Source organism: Callospermophilus lateralis, chromosome 13, assembly GCF_048772815.1.
Source record: "Callospermophilus lateralis isolate mCalLat2 chromosome 13, mCalLat2.hap1, whole genome shotgun sequence".
Taxonomy (NCBI): Eukaryota; Metazoa; Chordata; class Mammalia; order Rodentia; family Sciuridae; genus Callospermophilus; species Callospermophilus lateralis.
Genome location: NC_135317.1, coordinates 94,165,043 through 94,192,403, shown reverse-complemented (window position 1 = coordinate 94,192,403; position 27,361 = coordinate 94,165,043). Strand labels below are relative to the sequence as shown.

The 27,361-nt window shown below is 38.3% G+C and overlaps 1 protein-coding gene across 5 annotated transcripts in view; it reads right to left on the bottom strand.

The window, feature by feature from the left end:
- Window positions 1–9,952, bottom strand: part of Edem3 (ER degradation enhancing alpha-mannosidase like protein 3) — a 70,924-nt gene extending 60,972 nt beyond the window's left edge. For all 5 annotated transcript variants that reach the window (XM_076831421.2, XM_076831422.2, XM_076831424.2 and 2 more), the window contains exons 1-2: window positions 9,610–9,952; window positions 5,045–5,090 (exon numbers count right to left, since the gene is read on the bottom strand). In XM_076831421.2, coding sequence (XP_076687536.1) covers window positions 5,045–5,090; window positions 9,610–9,770 — 207 coding nt within the window. In that variant the 5' untranslated portion in view covers window positions 9,771–9,952. The remainder of the gene's footprint in view (window positions 1–5,044; window positions 5,091–9,609) is intronic.
- Window positions 9,953–27,361: the final 17,409 nt, after the last annotated feature.

Here is a 27,361-nt window from a genome sequence, read left to right as displayed (position 1 = left end):
GATAAATATAAATTTATATCCTCTAAAATACTTTGTTTACAGATTTTTTTATTTGCACTGTGGATTGAATCCAGGTACATTTAATCACTGAACAATGTCACCAGCCCTTTTTATTTTTCATTTTGAGACAGGGTCTTGCTAAGTTGCTTAGGGCCTCATTAAATTGATGAAGCTCGTCTCAAACTTGCTATCTTCTTGCCTCAGCCTCCTGAATTACTGAGATTATAAGTGTGTACCACCATGCCTGGCCAGATTATTCTTTTTAATGAACAAACTATTAAAAAGAAACATCAGGTACAGTCTCAGATGGAGAAGATGAAAAAAATTCCAGATGAATGTACAACAATGTGAATGAACTTAATGCCACAGAACTGGCATTAAGTTAACTGTATACTTAAAAACAGTTTCTCTGGTTCAACAATAAACATTAATCAACTATTTCTTTTACAAAATCAAACTTAAAAGTGGTTATAGCATTAGCTATGATTTTACTAGTTAATGGACACTCTGCTTACCAATTCATTCCAAGTCTACTTGTAATACTTAGTGCTCTACCAAGTGCAGTTATTGCTTAAGATAGTTTCTGTAGTAGTCAGGAAAAACACTGGGAAATAAATACCATGTTAGAGTTAAGATCCAAAAAGGTTCTACATTTGTGTGTTCCAAATACATGTCATTTTGTCATCTACATTAATCTGTGAACTGAACTTAGCATAAAGATTCAAAAATATGCTACTAGGAGCCCTAAAGTGACTATGGTCTGGGGTTAAGTAAGGTTACACAAGATTTGCCAAAATAAATGTCAAATTTCATGTTATTTTGGGAAAAGAGAAAGCCATCTGTGCAACTCACTGTGGATAAATTGAATTCTGATTAGGGTTAGAGATCTGTCAATCATTACAATATTAATGATTATGCCAATAATTGAGGAGATCAGAAAATTCCTGAATGTAACTCCAGGGATAGCAGAGATATAATAATCTACCAAGAGCGGGCAGGACATTTTTATTAAGAAATAAACTGAAGAAAACCTTTTATTTCATGACCAGAAATAAAAAGTAAACTCAAAGGGCACATGCCCAGAACAGGAAAGAATGTATGTGGTTTAAGGAACTTCTCTGTACAATCTGAAGAAAAAGCTCAGAATTAAAGCTTAAATGAATTTTAGAGGGCAATATCAATCTCAGGCAGAGGATACATAATAATAATAGTAGTAGTTATTAGTAGTAGTTGTTAGTAGAATAGGTAGTAAATTCTTACATAGAGCTATTATCAGTAGCAGTTGTGAGGAGTAGTAGTCAATTCTTGCATAGCACTTCCTTTCACTATAAGGCTTGCAAACCATTGTCTCTATTTCACAGAGATGAGGAAACAGGTTCTGGGAGATTAGGTAACTTTCCCACTGTAACCCAGCTGGTAGGTGGCAGAGCCACCTAAGGGTATCCTGTTCCAAGTCCAGAGCTTTTGCTCTTAATTACATTATGTTGCCTGTCTTTGGAAAATACCATTGTTTTCCTGGGAACTAAGAAGGCTAAAGGAACTGTTAACTACAGACTAGGCCAGAGAATATAAGGAAAACTATGAAATGAGGAAAAGCTATCAACATTTATTAAAAGCCCACCATGCACCAGATATTTTACATTTTAGCAGAGTAAGCAACTGACAATTACAAAGTAAGGAGATTTAAGAACCCCAAATTCACCATAAACATGAGTGTGTGTATGTGTGTGTGTGGGGGGGGGATAATGAGGATGGAACCCGGGATAGAGGGAGGGGGGCTGGGGGAGGAGAGGAAGAGGGGGAGAGAGGGGGGGAAGAGAGAGGGAGAGGGAGGGAGGGAGGGAGGGAGAGAGGTGGGGGAGGGAGGGAGAGAGTATGTGTATGTGTTAGTTACTAGTGATAGAACCCAGGGCTTCAAGTATGCCAGGCAAGTGCTCCATCACTAAGCCACATGCCCAACTTCATAAATTTGTATTTTTATTTTTTGATTTGATACTGGATATTTAACCTAGGGGTGCCATACCACTGAGCCACATCACATCCCCAGTCCTTTATATTTTTTATTTTGAGACAGGGTCTCACTAAATTGCATAGGGCTTCCTTGATAAGTTGCTATAAGGCTAGCCTCAAACTTGCGATCTTCCTGCCTCTTCGTCCTGAGCCACCAGGGTTACAGGTGTACACCACCTCGCCTGGCCATAAACTCATATTTTGAAGAAAATTATTATTTCTTTGGAAAAGGCAAATATGGAGTGTAATACTCAAATACAAAAAATAAACATTACTTTATTTTATCTTTACCAATAATTCACTTTTAAAAAAGTTAATAAGCACTTATATTCCACATTCAATGCACAGAAAATAAAAAATTAAAAATAAAGAAAAAGAGTCTCTGTTCTCAAAAAATCTTATTGTTTACAATAGTACTTTGTAATCACCTCCATTTTACATCACTAAGACATGGCTCCAAGGGGTTAAATGATCAGTTTAGGGTCTAAACTAGTGAAGAGCAGACTCAGAAGTTGAACTCAAAACCATCTAACCCTAAAACTAATACATTTTTGAGTGGTAACAAGCTAACAGTGTTTCTGAATGTAGAAACTAGAAAAACTTTTCAAGTAACTTCAAATAACAATTAAAAGGTACCTGGATTCTCTTTAATATTTTAGAACTGTGTCATATCAGTTGAGAATCTGAAAAGGGGAAGGATAAACTCTAGACTAAATCTTGGGTTACATACCTCACAGATTGAGCCTAACATGAGGACAATGCAAGAGTCATGCAGACTGTAAAATATTTGAACATTTAAAAATGAATTGCAGTGAGTATGGCCCAATGGAAATATGGAAGAGGCTGCTTTCAGAAATTCCCAGTCTTTGAAGTTGAAATCTCTCTAGCTTAAATCTCATAAGTAGTTGTAGCAAAAAGTTAACCTGGTTAGATTACAAAAGGAACTGGGCCAAAAAGTTCATTGAAGGCTGCCTTCAGTACCTGCTCTGTCACAAACTCATTATTTAAGTATACTCTATGGTGAGAAAAAAATGTATTGGTATAACTTTCTGTTGTTTAAGAGACACAAGATATTAAAGGTATCAAACTTTATAAAGAGAGGCTCCTATTCCTTGTAAGAAGTAGTAAATTTATCTAGTTAAATACTTTTTTCGACTTTCTAAACAAAAGTCTACATTTATGAGATGACTATGATTTGGGGAGTAGAGCATGAATCTACCTGCCCCTCTCAAAACCATTAGCCTAGACTTGTTAAACTATGCTTTATCCAAACTGAATTAAGCAGGTATAAATAATTTTCAAAAAAATATTAAGGGAATGGCTGAAGTCTAAAACTTAAAACTCTTGTTTTCAATGTAGATCCAAAAACTTAATTATTATCATATTCTAAAATATTAAGAAGTCAAAATGTGCTCTTACTAAATGAGCAATATAAAAGAGAACAAGGATTATCAAATGTAAAACATGTTTTAAAAAGACAAAAACAAAGTACATATACTCAGATGTTCATCAACGATAATGATGTTACTATATGAAGATATTTGGTTGCTATATAATGAAAATGGATTCAAAGAACTATATACCTCTTGAAAAATATTGAAAACAAAATTCTACTTAGCTCCCTGCCAAACTTTTGTCAACTACATTTTAAAGACTATAATCATAAAAGAAAATATGCTAACATTTTTATTTCATTTTTGGTACCAAGGATTGAATCCATACAGGGGCCCTCAAACACTGAGCCACATCCCCAATCTGCTTTTTTATTTTTGGAGACAGGGTCTCACTAAATTGCTTAGGCCCATGCTGTGTTGGCTTTGACCTCTCCATCTTCCTGCCTCAGCCTCCCAAGCCGCCGGGACTATAGGCATGTACCACCATGCCTAGGACATATTTTTTAAATGTGAAAACAAGGTTATAAAAAAGTAATTCTTGGGCTAGGGATATAGTTCAGTGATAAAGTTGCTTCCCTAGGATGTCAGAGGCCCTGGGTTTGATCCCTAGCTATGCAAAAAAAGGAAAAAAAAAAAAAGTAATTCTCAGATAATTTGATTGAACACTTAAAATTACACAAATTTATATGCAAAACTTTCTTTTAAACTCTAAAATCTGCCCTACAGATTGTATAATAGATGTCAAAAATTTTCACCTTGTAAAACTGAAACCATATTTCATTTTAAAGGAGTTTTAAAACAGTATAGATGTATAGATTAGTATAGCAGAGAGCAAAATGTATTCAATTCAGAGTTCACAAGGATATAATTTGAATGGAAGCTAGGTGATACAATTCGTCTCTTTTAATGGTTTTCTTCAAAGATTATATAAAGTAATAAAAGTTTTTTAAATTAAGAATTTTCCTTAAAGTCACGGCTAAATTCTTTTTCATGTTTTCATCCCTAATATCTAGTTATATAAAACACTCAATGAGCATTGTTGAAAATGCCCAAGGAAGCTTTATTTATTTTCTTTGGTACCAGGGATTGAACCCAAAGGCGCTTAACCACTGAGCCACATGCCAAGTACCCCCCCCATTTTAATATATATTTATTTAGAGACAGGGTCTCACTGAGTTGCTTAGGGCCTTGCTAAGTTGCTGAGGTTGGCTTTGAACTCTCATCCGCCTGCCTCAGGCTCCCAAGGCACTGAGATTACAGGCTTGCTCCACAGAGCCCAGCTCCAAGGAAACTTTAAATACAAAGATTAATGGATTAATGATTGATCGGTTTTCAATTTATTCTTACCTATTTGGTAAGAATAAATTGAAAATCTATCCATTCACTTAGAACCACCACATTCTGTTGCTTATGCTTGCCCAGATGTTTTTAAAATCTTTTAAAATTTCTTTCCATATTTTGTTAATTGGTGCTTTATAATTGAACATAAAGGTGAAACTCACTATTACATATTTGCTCACATGCACACAATAAAAACTTTCTTTAAAAAATATGCTAGTAATGTGGGTTTCAAAATTCCCAATTATGGTGCCCATATAATAATCAGCTTATATAAATGAAAAGATAAGCTTTCTACTTACCATATAGTTACCATAAGCATGATCAAACATTTCCAGTACTTGATTCCTAATTTCAAAAAACACAGAAATGGAGAAAAGTTAAACACATTATATTTACCATGTTACAAAAAGTTAATTCTCCCTAAATATTCCAACAAAAAGCAAAAGAAATATTTAGTTAGACGGCGACATAGAGAGTCAGGAAATATACCAGTTAGTAAATAAATTTTCATAAACTCACTGCAAAGAGCTGGGCCAAACTTTACTCCTGGTAATTGAAAAAAAGTTCATCTTATAATTTTTCCTAAAAAAAAAAAAAAAAAAAAAAAACCTGCAAATGATGTGTGCCATGAACAGAGGGAAGGAATCTTGATGAAAGAGGGAAGGAAATCTGATGATGAAAACCAATTACTATACCTCTTAACATAATTATTTAATATGTCTTGAAGGGGGAATACTACTGGAGAGCTCCAAAAGAAATAATTATTGGTACCATTCATTATTTATCCTATGTGTCCTACCAAAAGAGAGGGATGGGTGTGTGTGAATAGTGATATGAAATAATAGTTAATCAAGCCAATGTCTTTCCAGATAAATTGAATAAAAGCAGTAATGCCTAGTTTAAGAATATATTTATGTTTTATCACATTTCCAAAAGATATATTTTATGATATACTCTGTTCCCTTTAAACAAACAAACAAACAAAAAACCCTGTAAAAATAGTACTCACCTGTAAAGTGAGAAACCTAAGGCTCAAAAAAATTAATATGCTGTAGCTAACATCACTCAAGACCTTCAAGGTGACTATTTAAAAAGGATTTCAGATTTACTAAACCAAAACTGGCACATGCCTGTAATCCCAGCAACTTGGGAGGCTGAGGCAGGAGGACTGCAAATTCAAAGTCATTCTGGGCAACTAAGTCAGATTCTGTCCCAAAAAAACAAAAAGCACTGGGGAAGTAGCTCAGTGGTAAGGCACTTCTGGGTTCATTCCCAGTAGTGCAAAATAGTAACAATAATAACAACAGAAAACAAAAACAAAAGAACCACCTATAAGGTTGGGGCAAAGGAATCAGTGTCTCAACGTTCAGGGGCTTGAATGCTATTAGAAAAACCACAAAAGCATATGTTGTGGCCAGACAAGGTCAGAGCTCTCAAAAATTAACAGAGGACAATAGCTAAACAATCTATTATTAACTCTTCCCCAAATTCCAATTACTAGTAGCAAGAACTGAAAAAGTATAAAGAAATAGATAGTATTTTTATTTTGCCTCCTATTATAATGCAACTGTTATTTCTGTCATTGCAATCGTGGATGATGAAATACTGATAATCAACAAACTAGGAGACAGAAAAGACCTAATTTTTGGACCCTGGCTATAAAGACCAGCAAAATCAGGTACACTCAAACTTGTGATATGAATAAGCCCTGAAAACATTTTTTTAAATGAATAATAATAATTTTAAACACCCAATCAGTAAACCCAGGTGCAGGCCTATAATCCCTGACTACTAAGGAGGTTGAGGCAGGAGGGAGGATTCAAAGTTCAAGGAAAGTTGGGCAACTTAACAAGATCCTGTCTGAGGACGTAGCTGAGTGGTAAAGTGCTTGCCTAACATACACAAGGTCCTGGATCCCCAGTAACAGAAGGAAAACAACACCTCATCATTAGAAATATTTTATTCACTTGGTTAAAACATTCATTCTTTATGAATTTGTATAGATATGATAGAATATGGGGGCTGGGTTGTGGCTCAGTGGCAGAGCACTTGCCTAGCACTGGGTTTGATCCTTAGCACCACATAAAAAATAAACAATAAAGGTATTGTGTCCATCTATAACTAAAATATTTTTAAAAAATGATTAAAACCAAGAAGTAGAAATTGCTATAACTGGAAATGGTAGTGCCTAGGTGGGAGTGTTCCAAATGACAAGCTTTAACTTGCTAACCCAACTTTGTAAGCACTGAATTTTCAAAATTATAAGTAAATTATGATTGCTTACAAGTAAGACACACTATTTTTCCAATCCTTTCATTTACGCATCTCTTATGATCAGCAAATTTCACAACACATACTTCAAAGTGGACATATTTAATATCTAGCTGCTCTCTGACTTACAAGTCCTAAGAAAGACATATTTAAACACAAAATAATATCTAAATACAAAATAATTGCTATATTAAACAGAAAAATTATTTCTATAAGATTTTATATCTGTTCAACAACTGAATAAAAATGTATTGAAAAGCATATCTCCAGTTTTAAAATCATGTCTTTTTCATTTTAGATAATTTTTAAAGTTACATTGCCTGCCAACACCTATGGTAATTGAGTTGTTTTATAGTCATTTTTAAACAAAAAGATAGCATTAGCAAAAGCTGCCCTAACATTTGGAAACAAAATTAAAGAACAATGTATTCCATGAAAGATAAGACTATGATCAGGTAAATAATCCACAAACTACAAGCAACTGCTTACTATTCATAACAATCCCAGTTTTTTTATTTTCTGTTTGGTTTGGGATGCAGGGAAAAGGGTAGGGCACTGTCTTTTTATCATAAATCTTATTTGGACTCTTTTTAAAAATCACACAGGTAAATCTAATAAATCAGAGTTCATATTCTGAAAGTTTCCAAAGGGGAAAGTCATCATATATTTGTGGTTTGTAGCTCTAGTCTTATTCTACTCTTATACTAGGACAATCTAAATTAAGAAGCCTAAATAACTGTACTTCACTTTTGCAAATGATCTCAAATTTTGAGCTGAAATCTCAAGCCCATTTGGTTGGATTTTTCCAACTGAAAATTAATTCTAATAAAAAATGAGTTATCCAATAACTCCTTCAAATAATTTTTTAAGGAGAAAAAACAATGGTCAAATAAAATACCTATGGTCCTTAATCAACTTCATATGTCTAAGAAAGTGCCCAATGGATGGGATCTGGGATCAGACAGACTGTGGTTTGAAAACTGGTTCTACCAATTACTAGCTTCACAACTCTTAACAAGTTAACCTTAAATCTCAGTTTCTTCACTTAATAAAATGAAAATCCCATTCACCTCATGAAATAATAGTATTACACAGATAACACATGTAAAGTACTAACAAAATGGGGTATTCATTAAAAGTTGTCAATGATACATTAAATTCACTGAGAAAATTTAAGACACTAATTAGTTTACTGGGTAATTCTGTTTTGATAGTTAATACTTTTATCTTTTTTCCATTATGATCTTTATTGCCATTTTATTTAAAATAGATTCTTGCAATCATTTAAATAAAGTACATAAATTAAAACCTGATGGTTCCACCTCCCTTTCATCCTAACGCTACGAAATAATTATCTTTTCAAATCTTTAATTAGACAATATTTTTTCTTTAAAAAATATGGTATAATACTATATATAGATTATTCCACAACTTGCTTCTGGGTGTGTGTGTGTTGGAATACATCCTGAACAGCCTTCTAAGGACGCACCTCCTTCTTCTAATGCGTGAATACTACTCCATAATACATGCAACATATTCAAGCAGTTCCCTCCAAGGAACAGTTCTCTCATAATGTACATCAATCTCAGTGCTTTTATTTCTCCAAGACGGAATCCCAGGGGTAGGACTGATGAATCAAACAGTATGCACAATTTTAATTTTGTAAATTTACAGATACAGTCTGTAAGTCACATTTACACTCCCATTAAGTTTTTTCCCCATGTCGTAATTAGCCAGTACAGTATCCTTGTGTTTTGTATTTACTAATCTGTTAGGCAAAATCAGCTGTCTTGTTTTAATCTGCATCTCTTACATTTATGTGGTTGAATAACTTTTCATGTTTATTGACCACTTGCAGTCCCTCTTCTCTGACTTAACTGTTCAGACTTTTGCCCATTTTCTATTGGTTCTCGGCTTTTTTCTTATTCTTATGCGGAATCTCGTGCCAATTAGCATTACTGAGCCTAAATTAAATGCTGAAAATACAACTGATAGTTTTATGACACTTTCAAGCTGATAAAACGACTCTGGGTACAGTGAGTAGGTACACTTATTTAGGACTTTTGATTAATACTATCAAACAGTCTACTATGAAAACCGCAGTCAGGAAAACACTCCAAGGAAACAGGAAAATCTGTAAAGTTCCAGTGAACGTCCCTTTTCCCTAACAGGTGTAAGCCTTAACTAATGCGAGATCAGCAACATTTTCCAGCTGGGAGTTCATCTGGGCGAGAAATCTAACCACGCCTCTGTGGGCAGGCAACCTCAGGACTCTCGCACGCGGCTACATGGGCTGTAGCCCCCTCACGGGTCACTGACATGGCAGCTGTGTTGACACACCACGGCTGGACTCAAGGAGCCCGCACATGTCACCGACAGCCCGGGCGACACCTCGACAGCCTCTCGAGGTCACGTCGCGGGCCGCGGTTCCCATCTTCCCGGACCCCTGTCCACCCCTCCGAGGTCCTCGCGCGGCAGCAGCTGTTCCACTCGCGACAGGGGAGGCCACTGCGCGCCCGAGTGTCAATGACAGGCACCTCGCCTGTGGTCAGCCTCACCAGGAAACCCACCCCAGGCTGCCAAGCACCCTTACCCAAGCTTCTGTTTCTCCTCCCTACTCATGGGCGCGGCCACCGCCGTCCCCACGGACGTGGCCGACACCAGGCAGAGCGCGGCCGTCGCCGCCACCAGGCTCCATGGCGCTCGCTGGGGGACCGGAGACCCAGAGCCCCGGCCGCCGCCGGCTTCGCTCATGGCCCCGCGGTTCCGCGCACGCGCAGCTGCTATGCCCGGTCCGTGGGACACATCGCCAGACGCCGGTGGCGAGGGGGCTGCAAGCCGTGCCGCGGGCGGGACGTGGAGTGAGGCGGGCAGCCGCCGGCGCCAAACTGTTTGCTGAAGCCACCGAGCCGGTCCCCAGCGCCAGCGCTGCCACCGCCCTCCGCCCTCAGCAGCAGGGAGCGCCTCCCCCAGCTTTCCGGTGTCGTAGTCTAGGAAACCGCCTCCCCCAACGCTACTTCCGGGTAGGGCCTCGGCGTTGAGCCTCAGGACCAATGGAGACCGCCTTGGAGAGGGCCAGCGCCGGCGCCGGGCGAGCGCATTGGGCCTGAGAATTGAGACGTGGACGAAAGGCGGGACGGGGGAGGGATCCGCCGCTGCGACCCTCCTCCGACCCTCCAAGTCGCCACCTGGGGACTTCCAGTCCCAGCGTGCGCTGTGGAGCCCCGCACCCCCATATCCCTGCTCGCGCCTCCTCCGTAAATTGCGTCCCTGGCTGGCGCGCTGCACCCTGGGATGTGTAGTCTTCGCGGGGCGCGAGCGGCTTCGTACGCCCCGCTCTCCCCAGCGCCCCGCGGCATCCTCCTTCGGTGGGCTGCAGGGTCCTGTCAGCTGATGATCCCTCTTCCTACGCGGGATGTTTCCCTGAGGGCGGACACCATACCTAGGTCGGTGCTTAGGAAGTAGTGTTGGAACCGTCCTCTGCCTTCAGGGAGATTACAAAACAAATGAGTTAAGCCTTCGACAGCATTGTGCTCAAGTGTTACTTACATTATTTTATATACTCTTCTTGACTCTAATAGGTAAGTACCCACCACCAGCCCTCCATCATTTGCACACGAGGAAACCGAGGCTTAGAGGAATTAGTGAACCAATCCTCCTGACACTGCTGGATTGCATTGCAGCCAGCCTCTGATTCAGAAGTCGTTGCATTTAGCACTGGGCAGAATCACAAAGACGAAGAAGGGTGCATAAGGACTAGTTATCAAAAAAGTTAGGTGTAAGATAAAATGAGCTGTAGGTTCCTCTTAAAAAAGCACATTGCTTTTTCTTTTGAGGTATTTCAGTAAGTGCAAAGTGGAGGAGCCTGGATGTGACTTCTGTGACCACAGTAAATTGCTTGTTTGTCCCCTCAGCGGAGTTCAGCTCTCTGGATACTTCCTTGGCTTGTATAACCTTACCACTTACCTCTTTGATTAACCATTCAGGCTCCATTAGTGACACTCCTTCCTTCACTCCCCATCTCTCCTCCTCCTCCTCCTCCTCCTCCTCTTCTTCTTGCAAATACAGGTTTCTTTCTGTCCTTTTTCTCTTCATTTTCTAATTATTCCTTGGTAATTTCTTATATGGAGCCAACTATTTCTTGGTTGATTTCTAGATCAATATATGCCCTGATCATTATACCCATCCTCCCTAATAGAAATTTCCTATGCCTGGCCCAAGAGTAGCTCAAATGTAAAATGAATGTATTTAGAATCATCTTCACCTCATCCTCCTCCCTTATAGTTGGTGTCCAGTCTGTTGCCAGATTACATAGATTCTACCTCTGGTATCTTTCTAATTATTGCCTTCCTACTTCTGCTTAGTTTGAGTGTTCATTACCTCTTTCCTGAACCATTGCAATGGCTTCCTTGTGATTTCTCTACCATCCTGTTCTTTTTTATACTGCTACCAAGTTGGCTTTCAAGGACATCTGCAAATGCTCTGCACACTTTCTCCCTTCTCTCCTGCCCTGTCCTCAAAACTTATGCAAGGATCTTACATCCTTTCTGTGTCTTTGCTCTTACCGTCCCCTCTTCTACCCCACCATCTTTGTAGAATACCCACAACCCCCATTAAGGCTTGGATCAGACTCCATCTTCATAAAAACCATCATTTTAAAAAAATATTTTTTAGTTGTAGATGGACACAACACCTTTATTTTATTTGTTTATTTTTTTATGTGGTGTGGGGGATCAAACCTAGTGCCTCACACATGCTAGGCAAGTGCTTTACCACTGAGCCATAACCCGGCCCAGAAAACCATTATTAACCTTCCAGTCAGTACAAGTCACCCTCTGTCTTGTTCCTCCATTGTAGTCTGTGCCTTTATTATTTCATATTTCACAGTCTATCATGTTCATTAGATTGTGACCACTGGAAGGGTAATGACTTGTTTATTTAGTACCAAAACTCCAACCTGTGCGTTTCCTACTAAAATGTTGAGCATTTTTGTTTTCTTATCACTTCAGTTTTCTCATCTATAAAATGAAAAAAATATGGTTTTTAGGTACATACGTGAATGCTGTAAATCACATGAGGTCATTTCTAAACAGTGTTTAATTTTATCTTTTTATGAACCTGCAATCCTGCATTGGTTAAATCCTGGATCCTCTCTGGCAAACTTAATGATGAAGTTAGCTAAATCAATAAATACCTATGAGTTGATCTTGGCTGTGTGATAGAGAACATGACACATTAAAGGTCAACACCAATCATCCAGTATTTGAAAACTAAGAACAAAGAACATTGAAAAAGAGTCAATGGCTTTGAGTTAATGGAAATATAATCAAGTCAGTTAGAGTGGAATATTGTCAGTGACTCAGTTTTCTTTACCTTCCTGCTGTTCAAGCCTTCATAAGAAGTCCAATTTGGCTATTAACTGTCATTAAGAAGCAGCATACTGAAGAAAGAGAGATACTGGCTTTTAGTATTTAACATTGTCTGCATTTTTGTTTGTTTGAAGCTAACACTGCATTTTTAAGTGTCATCATTGAGAAGCCAGAACATATTTTTTGTTGACTTGCTAAATAATAGCATCTTTTTCTTCTTTACTAAAATTTATTTTTTGGCTAATGGTTGAGTCCATTTTTCACTGACCTGCAAACCTCTAAGTAGAAAAGCTGATGTTGCCTAAAAAGTATTGAAATGTATCATAATCTAAGGTGGATCCCCCATGGAAGTAAAACATATATTTATTTACAAATGCATTTCAAAAGAGAACCCATTTATGACTGCAAGAGCAGCTTAGTGGTAGAGGGCTTGCCTAGCTTGAGTGAGGTCCTGGGTTCAGTCCCTAGCACCAATAAACAAAGAAAGAAAAGGAGATAATACTTATAATAATTAAAAAGGAGAATCCATTTTAACACCTTAATGAAAATAATAGGAATTCTTAATTATCAGTTTTGGACCCTAGGAAAAATTTATAAGCCCAATATACTACTGATTAAAAGGATATAGGAATTAATTGAGAGAGCTTGGTGTTTTACACGGGAGAAAACACTGGTGAAAAGCCCTTAAGGAGAATAAAAGATAAGGACTTTATGGATCAGCATAATCCATAGATGGGTAAAGCCCATTAGAAATAATAAGAAATTGCTGGGTGAGGTGGCATAGGTCTGTAATCCCAGTAGCTCAAGAGGCTGAGGCTGACCTCACAAGTCTGAGGTCAGCCTCAGCAACTTAGCAAGCCCCTAAGTAATTTAGCAAGACCCTGTCTCAAAATAAAAAATAGAAAGGACTGGGAATAAGATTCAGTGATAAAGTGCCCCTAGGTTCAATACCTAGTACAGGAAAAATAAAAAAAAAGAATATTAAGTAGAAGAAAGAAAGAATAAGAGTCATTTATAAAGTGCCCTTTAACCAGCTAAGAGTTTGTTTGCACAGCCTTGTAACTTATGTAAATATCTTTGTTCTGTCAGCTGTGAGGAAGGAGCAGGAGCTTAGATAGAACTGTATGGATTCACAAACATAAGAGAGAGGCTCCACTTTAACATTATGGCTCAGAAAGAGTCGGGAGGCTTAGACCAGCTGCGTGAGACGGGTTACACAGCAGCAGTTGCCCCTAAATGAATTCTTTAATATTACAGATCCAATTACTCTTAAAATTCTAGCATGGAATTTGGGAGTGGTGGTTTTGTCATTCTTCACATCGCTTTTCCCATTGTTTGTGAGTGTGTGGAATTTCCAAAACACTTCTCTTCTTGAGAACCCAGTCTTGCAATCATGAACTCAAAACAGTGCTTATTTTACTTTCACAGCTTGGGACTGGAGGCCCTAGAAGGAGTACTTCATGAAAAAAGTAGTCAGTGAATGTTGTGGACTGACTCCCTGCATAATTGTCTGACTTATCCAAATTCCAAGAGAGAGAATGAAGAATTCAGATGATTTGCTACCCCAAAGATGTCCCCAGGCCTTTTTCTATTTCTCAGACATGATTTGAGATCTAATATTGAAATTAAGCTGTATTTTCAATCTCGTTTGCCCAAGAATATGCATTTTAACTAAATTTGATGCTATTTCCTTTTATACTTACCCTAGAACACTAAGGTAGGGGGACTTTTGCACCCAAATTCTACCACATTAAGTATAATATGATGGAACCAAAATAGACCTGTAGACCAGTGGTACAGAATAGAGGACACAGAGTCTAACCCACATAACTAAAGTTATCTTATCTTAGACAAAGGCATCAAAAACATACATTGGAGAAAAGATTGCCTCTTCAACAAATGGTTTTGGGAAAACTGGAAATACACATGTAACAAAATGAAATTAGACCTCTACCTTTCACCACACACAAAACTCAAAGTGGATCAAGGACCTAGGAATTAAACCAGAGACCTTGCGCCTAATGGGAGAAAAAGTAGGCTCAAATCTCCATCATGTTGGATTAGGCCCAACTTTCTTAATAAGACTCCTATAGAGCAAGAATTAAAACCAAGAATCAATAAATGGGTTGGATTCAAACTAAAAAGCTTCTTCTCAGCAAAAGAAACAATCTGTGAGGTGAATAGAGAGTCTACAGAATGGGAGTAAATCTTTACCACAAGCACATCAGATAGAGCACTAATCTCTAGGATATATAAAGCACTCAAAAACCTTAACACCAAAAAAAAAAAAAAAAAAAAAAAACCAACAAGTAACCCAATCAATAAATGGGCCAAGGAACTGAATTGACACTTCTCAGAAGAAGATAACAACCAATCAACAAACATAAAAAAAAAAAAAATGTTCAGCATCTCTAGCAATTAGAGAAATGCAAATCAAAACTACTCTTAAGGTTTCATCTCACTCCAGTCAGCATGGCAGCTATTAAGAATACAAACAACAATAAGTGTTGGCAAGGATGTGGAGGAAAAGGCACACTCATACACTGCTGAGCCAATCTGGAAAGCAGTATGGTGATTCCTTGGAAAACTTGGAATGGAACCCCCATTACCCAGCTATGCCACTCCTCGGTTTATACCCAAAGGACTTGAAAACAGCATATTACAGGGACACAGCCCCATCAATGTTTAGAACAGCACAATTCACAAATTATGCTGCTAAATTATGGAACCAACCAAGATACCCTTCAGTAGATGAATGGATAGGGAAACTTCGGTATATATACACAATGGAACATCACTCAACATTAAAAGAGAATAAAATCATGGCATTTGCAGGTAAATGGATGAAGTTGGAGAATATAATGCTAAGTGAAGCAAGCCAATTCCAAAAAACCAAAGGCTGAATGTTTTCTTTGATATGAGGATGCTGGCTCAAAAAGGCGATGGAGGGGGGCATGGGAGGAATGGAGAAACTTTAGATAGGGCAAAGGGGAGGGAGGCTAAAGGAGGGGGCAAAGGGGTAGGAATGATGGTGGAATGAATTAGACATCATTACCCTAAGTACATGTATGAAGACATGAATGGTGGGAAAATACTTTGTATACAGTGACTTGAAAAATTGTGCTCTATATGTGTAATACGAAATGAATTGCTTTCTTCCATCATGTATAACAAATTAGAATAAATAAACAATTTAATAAAAAAGTATAATGTGAAAATCACACCTTTGGTGTAGAATTAGATTTACCAGTCAACTGTGGGAACTGAGATGCACATCTCTTGGATGCATTGAAAGAGCATTTACTGGAAGAGCATTCCTTTTTCAGGCAAAGTCAAAATTCCAGACCACAGGAATGTCTTTTCCTGAAATGATAAAGAAAGCTGTGGGTCCATGTGTGTGGGTTGAGAAAGGGCTGGTCTTTTCTCATCAGAGGGTTCTAGAAGAGATTATGCTGGCCTAAGGCTCAGCAGTGAGCTGGCTTCTAGAAATAAAAAGTGCTATTGTGTGAGGTAGAGGCAGCCCTCTGTCACCCATAAACCCGTCACTGGTTGACTCTGCTTACGCCAATTAGTGGCTATTGTTCCATTATTTTTCATGGACCATTCTCTGATATTTACTATTTTGGGGGAGCTTCTGCACCGAAGTTAAGCTACAGCCATTGACATTTTCTTACCTTCTCTGATGATGCCCGAGTCTTGCCAACAGTGGGCCCTCAACAGTGATTGGCAGCAATGGCAGGATGACAACAGAAACCAATAATAAGGCCAGCTAGACAACCTAGAATTCTCTGATTAAAGTAATTTTTTTTGTTGTTGTTTTTGCTTTGTGCCTTAGATTTGGTTCAATTCCAAATTTTATTTTTTATTTTTGGAGGGATGTGTGTCAAGGGGAAAACAAGTTAAAATTGGTTACCATGGTCTGAGAGGGAAAATAAGTGTTTTAAGTAGGGAATACTAAAAAGAGCATTATTTCTGTGAAATTTAAACCAGTTCATTCTAAATCATAAATCTTTCACAATAAGCATCCTTTTTAAGATCCGAGAAGTAGAAAATGTTTTCTAATAAAATTGTTTCTTACAGATTTATTATTCATCTCAAAGGATCAAAACACACTTTAAAAATATATTTTTGTATAAAGAGATTATTTTAAGGCAGACTCTTTGTAAATGGTTGTGAAAATGAAACTTTTAGCTGTTGTGAAATCAAAACTTAGTGTATATCAAGTATTTAATAAATATTTATTGAATAAATAAGCAGAATTCCTGGAAGACAGAGATATGAGTAAAGATGAGTCTATCTTTAAAATGTTCAGCCCTGTAGATTGGTAGCATACAGAAACCTTGTCAAAAATTATAATAAAACATGTTGAACTCTTGCTTACATCTTGAAAGTATCCACTAGGTATTTTGTGGTGTCATGGACGGGTTGGGGGTGATGGTAGTGTTTTGAGCTGGGAGAATTCGAGAATTGTTATGTTTATCACATTTTCCAAGGAACAAAATTCCATCATTTCCTAATGTAATACATGAACACTACCCTCATCCTCCACCCTCACCCTTTTACTTTGTTAGGATAATGAAATTTTTATGGTTGGTTTCTAAATGAGTTCTTAACATCATTCTGGGTGCTTTGTGTATGTATTTTTTTTTATCCTCTTAACAATTCTTAGAGATAAGTACTATAATGAGTCTCGTTCTCCAGAAGAGGAAAATGAGGTACCAAGTGGCCCTCAGTTTCCTGGTCATTAAATGGCAAAGCCACATTTCAAACCCATGCAGTCCTACTTCAGAGGCAGCATTTGACCAGCCAACACCTGGCCTCATGAGTGACTTCCAAGATAAGTTAGTACCTTCCCTGCTGCCTTACTGACTAAAGCAAAAGTCTGTAATTTATTTAAATAGTGTGCTGCTCTCACCCAGCAGCTCAGGAGGCTGAGGCAGGAGAATTGTGAGTTCAAAGACAGCCTCAGCAAAGGTGAGGTGCTAAGCAACTCAGTGAGACCCTATCTCTAAATAAAATACAAAATAGGACTAAGGATGTGGCTCAGTGGTCAAGTACCCCTGAGTTTAATCCCCAGTACCAAATAAATAAATAGATAGATAGTAGACTCCTCTAAAATTGGAAAGCAATGCACAATTTATCCTATTTGTAATATTTAATTAACTTATAGGACAGCTACATTGCCTTTAAATGAGTTTTTAAATATAAAAAGCATTCATTAGCTCTATAATGAATGATTTACCGTTCCCAGCTATAAGTACAGAGTCTGTAGGAAAAACCCTCTCTGATGGGAGATATAGGATAAGCAACAAATCATACATAAAGCAGTAAACAAATGCCATCTGAGAAAAGCAAATAGAGTTAAGGAAATTCAGGGAGATAAATTTAGTGACCTAAGCTCTGAGAGTGTCCTATCTTCTTGAGTGTCGTTTGTAATAGCTGCTATGTGTAAGCCATGATGAAGTCTTTGAAGATGTCATAATGAGGAGCAAGACCCTAGAGAAGGTATTGATAAGTTAGCATTTCTTGGTTATAAGGTAAGATTCATTGAACTTAATAACTGTATCACAAGAAATCCTCTGAGTACACTTCTGAAAAACTATGTTCCTCAGTTTTCTGGAAATACTGTTAAATGGGCTCCCCTACATCATTCTCATTACTCTCTATTGTCTTCATCATATTTGACCTATCCTTTCATTCATTCATTAGTTTAGTCACTCAGTAGACATTTGTTCATAAGTAGCAGTTTGGGCAAATGGTTGAATGGCTGTCCCACTCAACACAATGGAACCCACAGATGAAGGACCATTGGGAAGAGGAGGACATGAGTTTGGTTGGGACAGATGAATTTGAGGTGCCTGGGTGACATGCAAGTGAAGGAATACAATAAGCATAGAGGCTAAATATACAATATACTTGAGAGTCACTAGCCACATAGGTGGTAGTTATACCCATTTAAAAGTGGCTCTTAACCTGAAGCGTAAGGACCCTTAGGAGGTCTACCAGTTGCTTCAGGATGTCCATGTCATCCTAAACTTTCAACATGACCTCTTCTCCCCAATCCCCAGTGAAGTTTCCTGGACTTTTACCACAATCTCCACGATGTCCGTGACTCCCCAAAAACGGATAAAAATAATTGTGGAAAGAGAAGGATAGGGGCTAGGGTTGTGAGTCAGCAGTAGAGCACTTGCCTAGTACATGTGAGGCACTGGGTTCAATCCTCAGCACCATAAATAAATAAATAAATAAATAAACAAAAATAAAGGTCTTGTGTCCAACTACTACAACTAAAAAACTATATATATATATATATATATATATATATATATATATATATATATATTTTTTTTTTTTTTTTTTAAAAAAGAAAGTTGGGAACTGTCCAACAGTTAAGAGGGAGAAGAAAATGACTGCGGGGGTGGGGGGAAGGACCAGAGCTGGGTGGTGGTACATGCCTATAATCCCAGAGTCTTGTGAAGTTGAGACAGGAGGATTGCAAGTTCAAAGCCAGCCTCAGCAACTTAGCAGGGCCTTAGCAACTTAGTGAGATCCTACTTCAAAATTCCAAAAAAATTTTAAAAGGGCCGGGGACTCAGCTCAGTGGTAAAGGGTCACGGATTCAATCCCCAGTGCAAAAAATAAAAAAATTTAAAAAGCAGAAAGTTTGGAAGCAAGAAAAGAACCATGGCAAAGAGTAATAATTCAAAGGATGAGAAAGTTTCAAGGAGGGTGTGGCCGATGGTGTCTCATTCTGCAGAAAGGTCAGTTAAAGTCAGAAAGGTCCTTATCTTATTTGCACATTCCTCTAGGGTGGATTCTGTATACTCAGTTAATGCAGTTAATGTTAGTATAAAAACATTAGGGCCATTAAATAATTTCAAAAGAGTGAAATAAAAAATCAAAATTAATAAAAAGACATGCTAATTTGATTAGGTTTGTCTTCACATGAATAAATAAACATATGAGATTGGACAATAAAACTTTATTAGATCATTTAACGAAGTTTCTTCTAGGTAGTGAACTGAATCAAGGTCCCAAATAATTAGAGCCAATTTTATACATAGGTAAAGTAGGCAGCAGCTGGGCTGGGGTTATGGCTCAGTGGCAGAGCACTTGCCTAGCACGTGTGAGACACTGGGTTCACCTCTCAGCACCATATGTAAATACATAAATAAAATAAAGGTCCATTGACAACTTAAAAAATATTTTTTAAAAAGTAGGCAGCAGCTTCCATGGAGTATTTGAAAAGATTCTTATCCCCATGTTTCACCCTCCTGTTGCTACACTGAAAGACCAATTATTCTGGAAGTAGTGCATGTGACCTGGATCATGTTTTCTGGGAGGTTGGCCACATTAAGCAGGCTTAGTGTGTGTGTGTGTGTGTGTGTGTGTGTGTGTGTGTGTGTTTTAAAGAAGGAAGTTTTGAGCATAGTAGTACAAATGACAATGATGATGCTACGGAATAAGCCAAGGTGCTAGAAGACAGGGACCCCAAATACAATGGCTTGTACAAGATGGAAGGTAACAGTCAGAAGTATGTGGATGATCCAGGGCTGATGGCCTATGTATTCGATGGTCGTTCAGGAGCTCAGGTTGCTTATTCTATCAGTTGATAGGTATCTCTAGGGTTCACCAGCATCAGATAAAGTGTCCAGCCTTCCTGATGGTAGAAAGAGAAAGGACAGCAGGCAGCTTCCTTTATAAAGATGTGGCGTGGAAGTTGAACATCCCTTTATTCATCTTTTGGGGAAGGAGCTAATCCCTAGGCCACACTTGGCTACAAGGCTGAGATTTTTTTTTTTTTTTTCTCTGAGCAGCCATGTACCCATCTTAACTTGGGGGATTCAATAACTAGAAAAAAGAAGAGAATAACAAATATTGGGAAACACTTGGCAGTCTGTGTCAAAATCCTTGCTTTGATGTCTTTGTAAGTCATCATTAAACTTATAGTGAACATGCAAATGTGAATTTTTAAAACACTAAAAGATTTCTAAAATGGGTTAGCTGTGGGAAAATCAATCCCAGTTTACTTTTCACTTTTATTGCTACCTATAGTTTTATCTATTGAAACCCTTACTACTATAAATAAATTATCTCTTTGAAAAGGTGCTTAAAAACCTCATTATTTTGACTGAGCCTTGGGGAATCTTTAGAGTTGCCCAGTTTATCATTTTGGCTTTCCTTCTCCTTTCTCCTCAGTATAAGACATGTAGAAATAATATGTTACTGGAAATACTGCAAGGCAGCTTCCCTTGTGAGTACTTAAATCCCATGGTGATAAGAGATGTAGCTAGTAAACAGTAAAAGCTAGAATACTAGCGATTGAAAGAGCACCTAAAATTAAAGAATAAAAAAATATAGTAGCCTTCACATAAAAGCACCACAGGGATGTTACTTCTGTTCCATTTTTTGGAGAGGAGGAGCCTGTCAGAGTTGATAAGAAAAGTTAGTGGTTTGCAGACTTATTTGATTTACTTTATATTGGGTTTTGGCAAGAAGGCAGGGAAATCATGAGAATTAACACTCAAGGGAGGGAGAATGTAGCAAGTAAACAGAAGTCTTTCTTCATCACCTCCATTCTTCCAAGATTCCAAGAAACTTGGATTTTTAGAAACAATTCTGTTCTGTGTTTATGAAGGTTTATTTTTTTCACCCCTAGAAATCTGATTAGATTTCACTAATGGCATGTGCTCAAACTGTGAAGTCCACCATCCACATGTGGCCCTTGAGCACGTGAAACTGTTCATTCTCAAGTGTAAATAGACGGATTTTATTCTAATATCACAGATTTCGGAGACTTGTTAAAGTATGTGAGATGATTTTTGAACGTTGATTAAATATTTAAATGGATTTTTAGATATACTGCTGAATAAACTATGATCACTAATTTCACCTTTTTCTTTTTGCCTGTGTGTGTGTGTGTGTGTGTGTGTGTGTGTGCGCACACAAACTCAAGCTCTCCTGTGCTTGCCTGCTTGCATGCTGATGCAGATGCAGGCACTGAGGATTGAACCTAGAACCTTGTATATTCTAGGTAAGCCCTCTATCTCTGAGCTACACTCCCAGTCCTCTTTTGCTTTTTCTAATGTAAATTAATTAAATTTTAAATTATGTCTGTTGGATAAGAGAGAAGGTAGATGCTCTTTTCCAAGCTTGAATTAATCTATTCCGTAGTAATTTGCTTTAACCCAAAGGTTGTGAAGATTTAAACCAACAGCCTCTCCACCTAAAATTCCTTCATACTCCAAGTCAATGCAAGAGCATTTGTAGGATATGTAGGGTTATTGACTTGGGGTTCAGCAGTTTTTAATGGTGGATGTTTTGCTAATCTGCATAAAGATATTTTCTATTTATTAATTCTATCAGATAGTCCTTCCTCACGTTGGGAAGAAATTGGGTTCTTTGTACTTCAACTTCTGAAACTTTTCCCTTTACCATAATAAAAATAAACCTAATTCTTGCCATATGAGTCTTCCTATTTAGCCGAATTTAAAAAGTACAAGGCTGTGCAAGAAAAGCTGTCAACAGCTGTCAGCCACCTTCCCCAGCCCCAGACTATTCCTCCCCAGGGCAAACAGAACAGTCCCTGTTGTCTCTTATTTGTTTGACAAATTCTCATATCAATAGAAGTTTTTTTTATCAGAAAATTCATTCTAAGCTCTGCAAATACAAGTTTGTGGAAGAAAGCAGGTCATTCTAAAATGAAAATAGTCACTAATGAACTGAGCTCTAAGAAATTAGCCTGCACTCAAACATCACTTTCACACCACATTAGGATACAATAGATTCTTTCAAAGAGAGTGATTTAAATACCAAAGGATGGAAAAGCAAGCCAGATGATATTTTTTATAATGGTGTGACAAAATTCATATGATATGAATTGTCTCATGTGATACTATCAAATGATTATTTCCAGGAGAAGGTTTTTTTGTAAATAAAACAACAGCACATTTGTGAGATAGGTTGAAAAACATGACCCTAGTATTTTTTCACCTCCTCTAAAGGGTGAGGTCTCATTTCCTCCCTTTTGAATTGGATCTGGCCTCATGATTTGCTTTAGTTTATAGAATATATTAGAAATGGCAACATGAAAGTCCCAGAGGTCTGGCCCCAAGATTCCTGTAGTTTTCACTTTGGGCCTGCTGGGAGCCACAGCCAATTAATATGATGCATGGCATTTTTGATTGAAAGGTGATGCCAGCTAGCCATTGAGATGATATGATTATGTTAAAAATTACATTCATATGGATACCGGACTCCTGCTGTTTACCTTGGCCTGCTGCGGGACTCCTGGAGAGTTCCCATTGGTTGGGAAAGTACAGTAGGAGGGAATTCCGGGGGAGGATCTTGCGCTGGGGTTCCGGGAAGGAACCGGCGGAACGCGGCGTGGGTGGATCGGGAATCTTCCCGGGCACGAACGTGGTATTGGCGGTTTTTTCAAATAAAGTTTGTTCCTGTTTGAGTGGCTCGTGATCTTGTGCCCAGCCAGACTGCGGCATGGGCCTCTTGAAATGCACCTGCTAAGTAAAGGAGACCTAAGCTAGTCTACTGGATGATGAGTGACCACACAGAAAGAGAGGTCCAGCCAAAAATCAACACCAGCACCTGTAAATGAGGTCATTTTGGTCATCCAACCTCAGTTAAGATGCTAGATAATTGCAGCAAATAGTTGACCTTGGATAATGAGAAATGTTAAAGTTGTTATTTTGATATACAAAACAACAACTTTATATACAAAGAACTCAAAAAGTTAAACAACAAAAAAACAAATAACCCAATCAACAAATGGGCCAAGGACCTGAACAGACACTTCTCAGAAGAGGATATACAATCAATCAACAAATACATGAAAAAATGCTCACCATCTCTAGCAATCAGAGAAATGCAAATTAAAACTACTCTAAGATACCATCTCACTCCAGTAAGAATGGCAGCCATTATGAAGTCAAACAACAATAAGTGCTGGGAGGATGGGGCGGGGCGGGGGGGAGGGGCGGGGAGGTACACTCATACATTGCTGGAGGTACTGCAAATTGGTGCAGCCAATTTGGAAAGCAGTATGGAGATTCCTTGGAAAACTGGGAATGGAACCACCATTTGACCCAGCTATTCCTCTTCTCGAAGTATATTCAAAAGACCTAAAAATGGCATACTACAGGGACACAGCCACATCAATATTCATAGCAGCACAGTTCACAATAGCTAGACTGTGGAACCAACCTAGATGCCCTTCAATGGATGAATGGATAAAAAAAAATGTGGCATTTATACACAATGGAATATTACTAAGCACTAAAAAATAACAAGATCATGGCATTTGCAGGGAAATGGATGACATCAGAGCAGATTATGCTAAGTGAAGTTAGCCAATCCCTAAAAAACAAATGCCGAATGTCTTCTCTGATATAAGGGAGGTGACTCAAAATGGGGTAGGGAGGAAGAGCATGAGAAGAAAATTACCTCTAGATGGGAAAGAGAGGTGGGAGGGAAAGGGAGGGAGAATGGGAACTGCATGGAAGAGGGAAGGAGACCTCGTTCATTATACAGAATACAGGTATGACGTTGTGAGGGGAAAAAAAAAGCAGTGGGTCACATTAGATTGGGTTGAGAGAAGTGATGGAAGGGGAGGGAAGGGGAAGGGGGGAATGGAAGGACAACAGAATAAAATAGACATTATTATTGCTGTGTGTATATACGTAACTGCATGACCAATGTAATTCTGCAACCTGTACCCTCAGAAAAATCAGAAATTATATCCCATCTGATTCAAATGTATGATATGTCAAGGTCATTGTACTGTCATGTGTAACTAATTAAAACAAATAAAAAAAGTTGTTATTTTGAGTCATTAATTTCTGGATGGTTTGGTATGTAACAGTAGATACATAGATAACCTGATTCAGATGAATGATCATATTTTCATAACCCACCTTCCCCTACTCTATTATCTCTCTAACCTCTATCTTTCAACTCTCCTTCTTATGCAGTCTAACCACATATCCTGTTTGCTGTGACTTTGCCCAAAGCACAACAAAGTCAATCTTGGCTTGTAAACCTTATCCCTCACCTCCTTCAGGTCATTAATTCTGCAGAAGACTGACCCCACTGGGGCTATATTAATCTATGCATTTATCTCTCAGTCTTTAGTTTTTGTGTTTGACATTATCCTTTCCAAGTTTTGACTCTGATCACTGGTTTTTAGCTAGTCCAATGAATATTTGTCAGAAAATGTTATATGAAAGAATCGACAGAATTGTTGTAATTAATGAATCAAGGCTGTAATGCATAATTTTACTACAAGATTGCTCATTCTGAGCAAACTTCTTTTCAAAATAGATTCTTGGTAACAGCTCTGTATAATTTTTGAAGGGTCACCAGTTTTAATTAAGTGGAACAAAGCCACTGCTTCCATGATAAGTATTATGTAACCAGGAGGAAAAAATAATTAAAGAAATCTCTCCAATTTTAGGGTTTACTAAACTTTAAATAGAGTAGTCATGAACCCACTGTGTAGTGCACACCTATAATCCCAGCAACCCAGGAGGCTGAGACAGGAGAATTCCAAGTTCAAGTCCAGCTTGGGCAACTTAGACCCTGTCTCAAAAAAATAAATAAATAAAGGGCTGGTGATGGATCTCAGGATAGAGTCCCTCTGGGTTCAATTCTCGGTATGACAATAAAGAGATAAATTAAGTAAGTAATTAAAAAAGAATAATTATGAGCTGGTTCTGTACAAGCTGACAGAGGCTTTCCCATCTTTATCTTGTAGCTTGCCTGGGCATTGACAAGTTGCTGACAGGCAGGCGAATAAAGAAAAGTTCACGCATGACTTTCACTGGGAATTCTGCTCCTGACCCATTAGAGATGTGCTGAAAACAGTTGTGGTCATGTGTTTGGTCTCTTCTCCTTAATGGAGTCTATTAATGTTATTATCAGGTATTTTTTTTTCCACCAAGAGAGTTTCTATCTGTGCTTTTGATCTAGAAAGCATTATTTTGCAAACAAAAACCCATTTACACATCAAAAGATATTCCAGGTGAAAATTTTAAAACTCAGTAGGCTTTTCAGATTTCAAATAACCATATGTTGTGTTTTTCACTGCACGGCATGTTGTGCTTTAATGAGTGAAATCTCTTTCGTGTTTGTAATTTCTTAAGGCACATGAAGCAAATGGAAATGGCCTTAAATAAATTAAGTTTTCTTTCATGTTAGACCTCCCAGGGGATTCCTCAGCAACACCTAGCTGAGACTATAACCTGGGAGTTCCTAACTCCCATCTGGCCAGGCGTTCACAACTCGCCATGCCTAGTGCTTGGCTTCCTATGATGGGAAGAAAGTACCAGCAAAGTGGCCTGCCAGATGCCAGGATGTCAAAATAGGAATTCTGATGGAGAAGATCTGAGTTGAGGTCAGAACTTCAAAGATCAGAAGAACCCTTCCGAACAGTTCTTGTCAAATGGTGATTTTATTTTTTTATTTGTTCTAATTAGTTGTACATGACAATAGAATGCATTTTGATACATCATACATAAATAGAGTATAACATTCTTCTGGTTGTACATGATGTAGAGTCAAACCAGAAATGTAATCATATATGCCCATGGGGTTTGACTCTACATATACCTTTCCCTCCTTTCCCTTAACTCCCCTCCGTCTAGTCCACAGTACCTCTGTTCTTCCCTCGCCCCACCCTTACTGTGAATTAGCATCTGCATATCAGACAGAACATTAGGCCTTTGGTTCTTTGAGATTGGCTTATTTCACTTAGCATGATATTCTCCAGCTCTATCCATTTGCTGGCAAATGCCATAATGAAGAACCTTTTTGCTAAATTCAAATTCTAATTAAATTATTTTTAACATTCATTTTTTTTCCCGATTTGATAGTAATACATCTTCTGTGGGAAGCCATTCTCACACGTGATTGGGCACCTCCCTGACTGGGTGTGAGGCGTTCCGGCTAAACTGTGTCAGAACTAATCCCCACCCTTTCTAGGTGCGAGAGCCCATCCATGTGGGGTGTGACAGACCATTGACCCTGAGACCAATCACTGACCCTGACCTTGGAATGCTGTCCCCCTCGACCTTCATTGGATGGAATTTTCCCCTGAATTTCTTGTTCCCCAATAAAAGGCCATCCTCTGGCATGCTCGGGCGCTCTCTCTCTCTCCTGCTAGTCTTGTGTAAACCTCGCTGCCCCACCCGGTGACTCGAGGCAGGAGCCAGAGTGGGGAGCCGTCTCAGACCTGGTCAAAGAAAAAGGTAAATTGAGTTTATGTGTGTTTATTTTGATCTCACTAGTTAACTTCTATGCTTAGAACCTCTAGTATGAAGCAAGCATGCTGGTTGCACAGCTGAATCTTCATTGTAAAACATGAAGATGATCTCACCACTTCAAGCCATTCTTTCCATTTTAATAATTTTCTCCTAGGCTCTTTTGTCTGTGCATATATGTTTAAACTTCTTGTGACTATGTAACCCATAGCTAAACCTTTCCCACATTACTACAGTTTGTAAACAATTCAAAGTTGCTATACCTAGATATACTGAAAATAAAACTTGCAGAAAGATTCAGATGACTCTAATTGGTATTTTGAAGTTTATTCCAACAGTGAGTTTGGAGGCCTGCAGTTAGAGAAGACGTTATCTAGCTTTTCTCTCTTTCTGGCTTGTCTCAATGGAGACTGAATCCAGTTCACTGGATGAGTGCCACAGGCTATATCTTGCTGGAGATGATGCCATTTGTCTCCTATATGCATTAGTGATGTAGAAGTCATCACCAAGCACAAGCCACATTTCTCAATGATGATCTAAGCCTCCACACTCACTGGGTAGCCATAGCCCACTTTGCTAATGGTCTGGTTTTAAAAATAATTTTTAATGACTATTCTATCAGTCTTAGTTCTTGGTTGCAACAACACTCTTGCTAATTGAAGAAACTAATATTTACATTAATGTGCTCTTTTCTTGGAAGGCC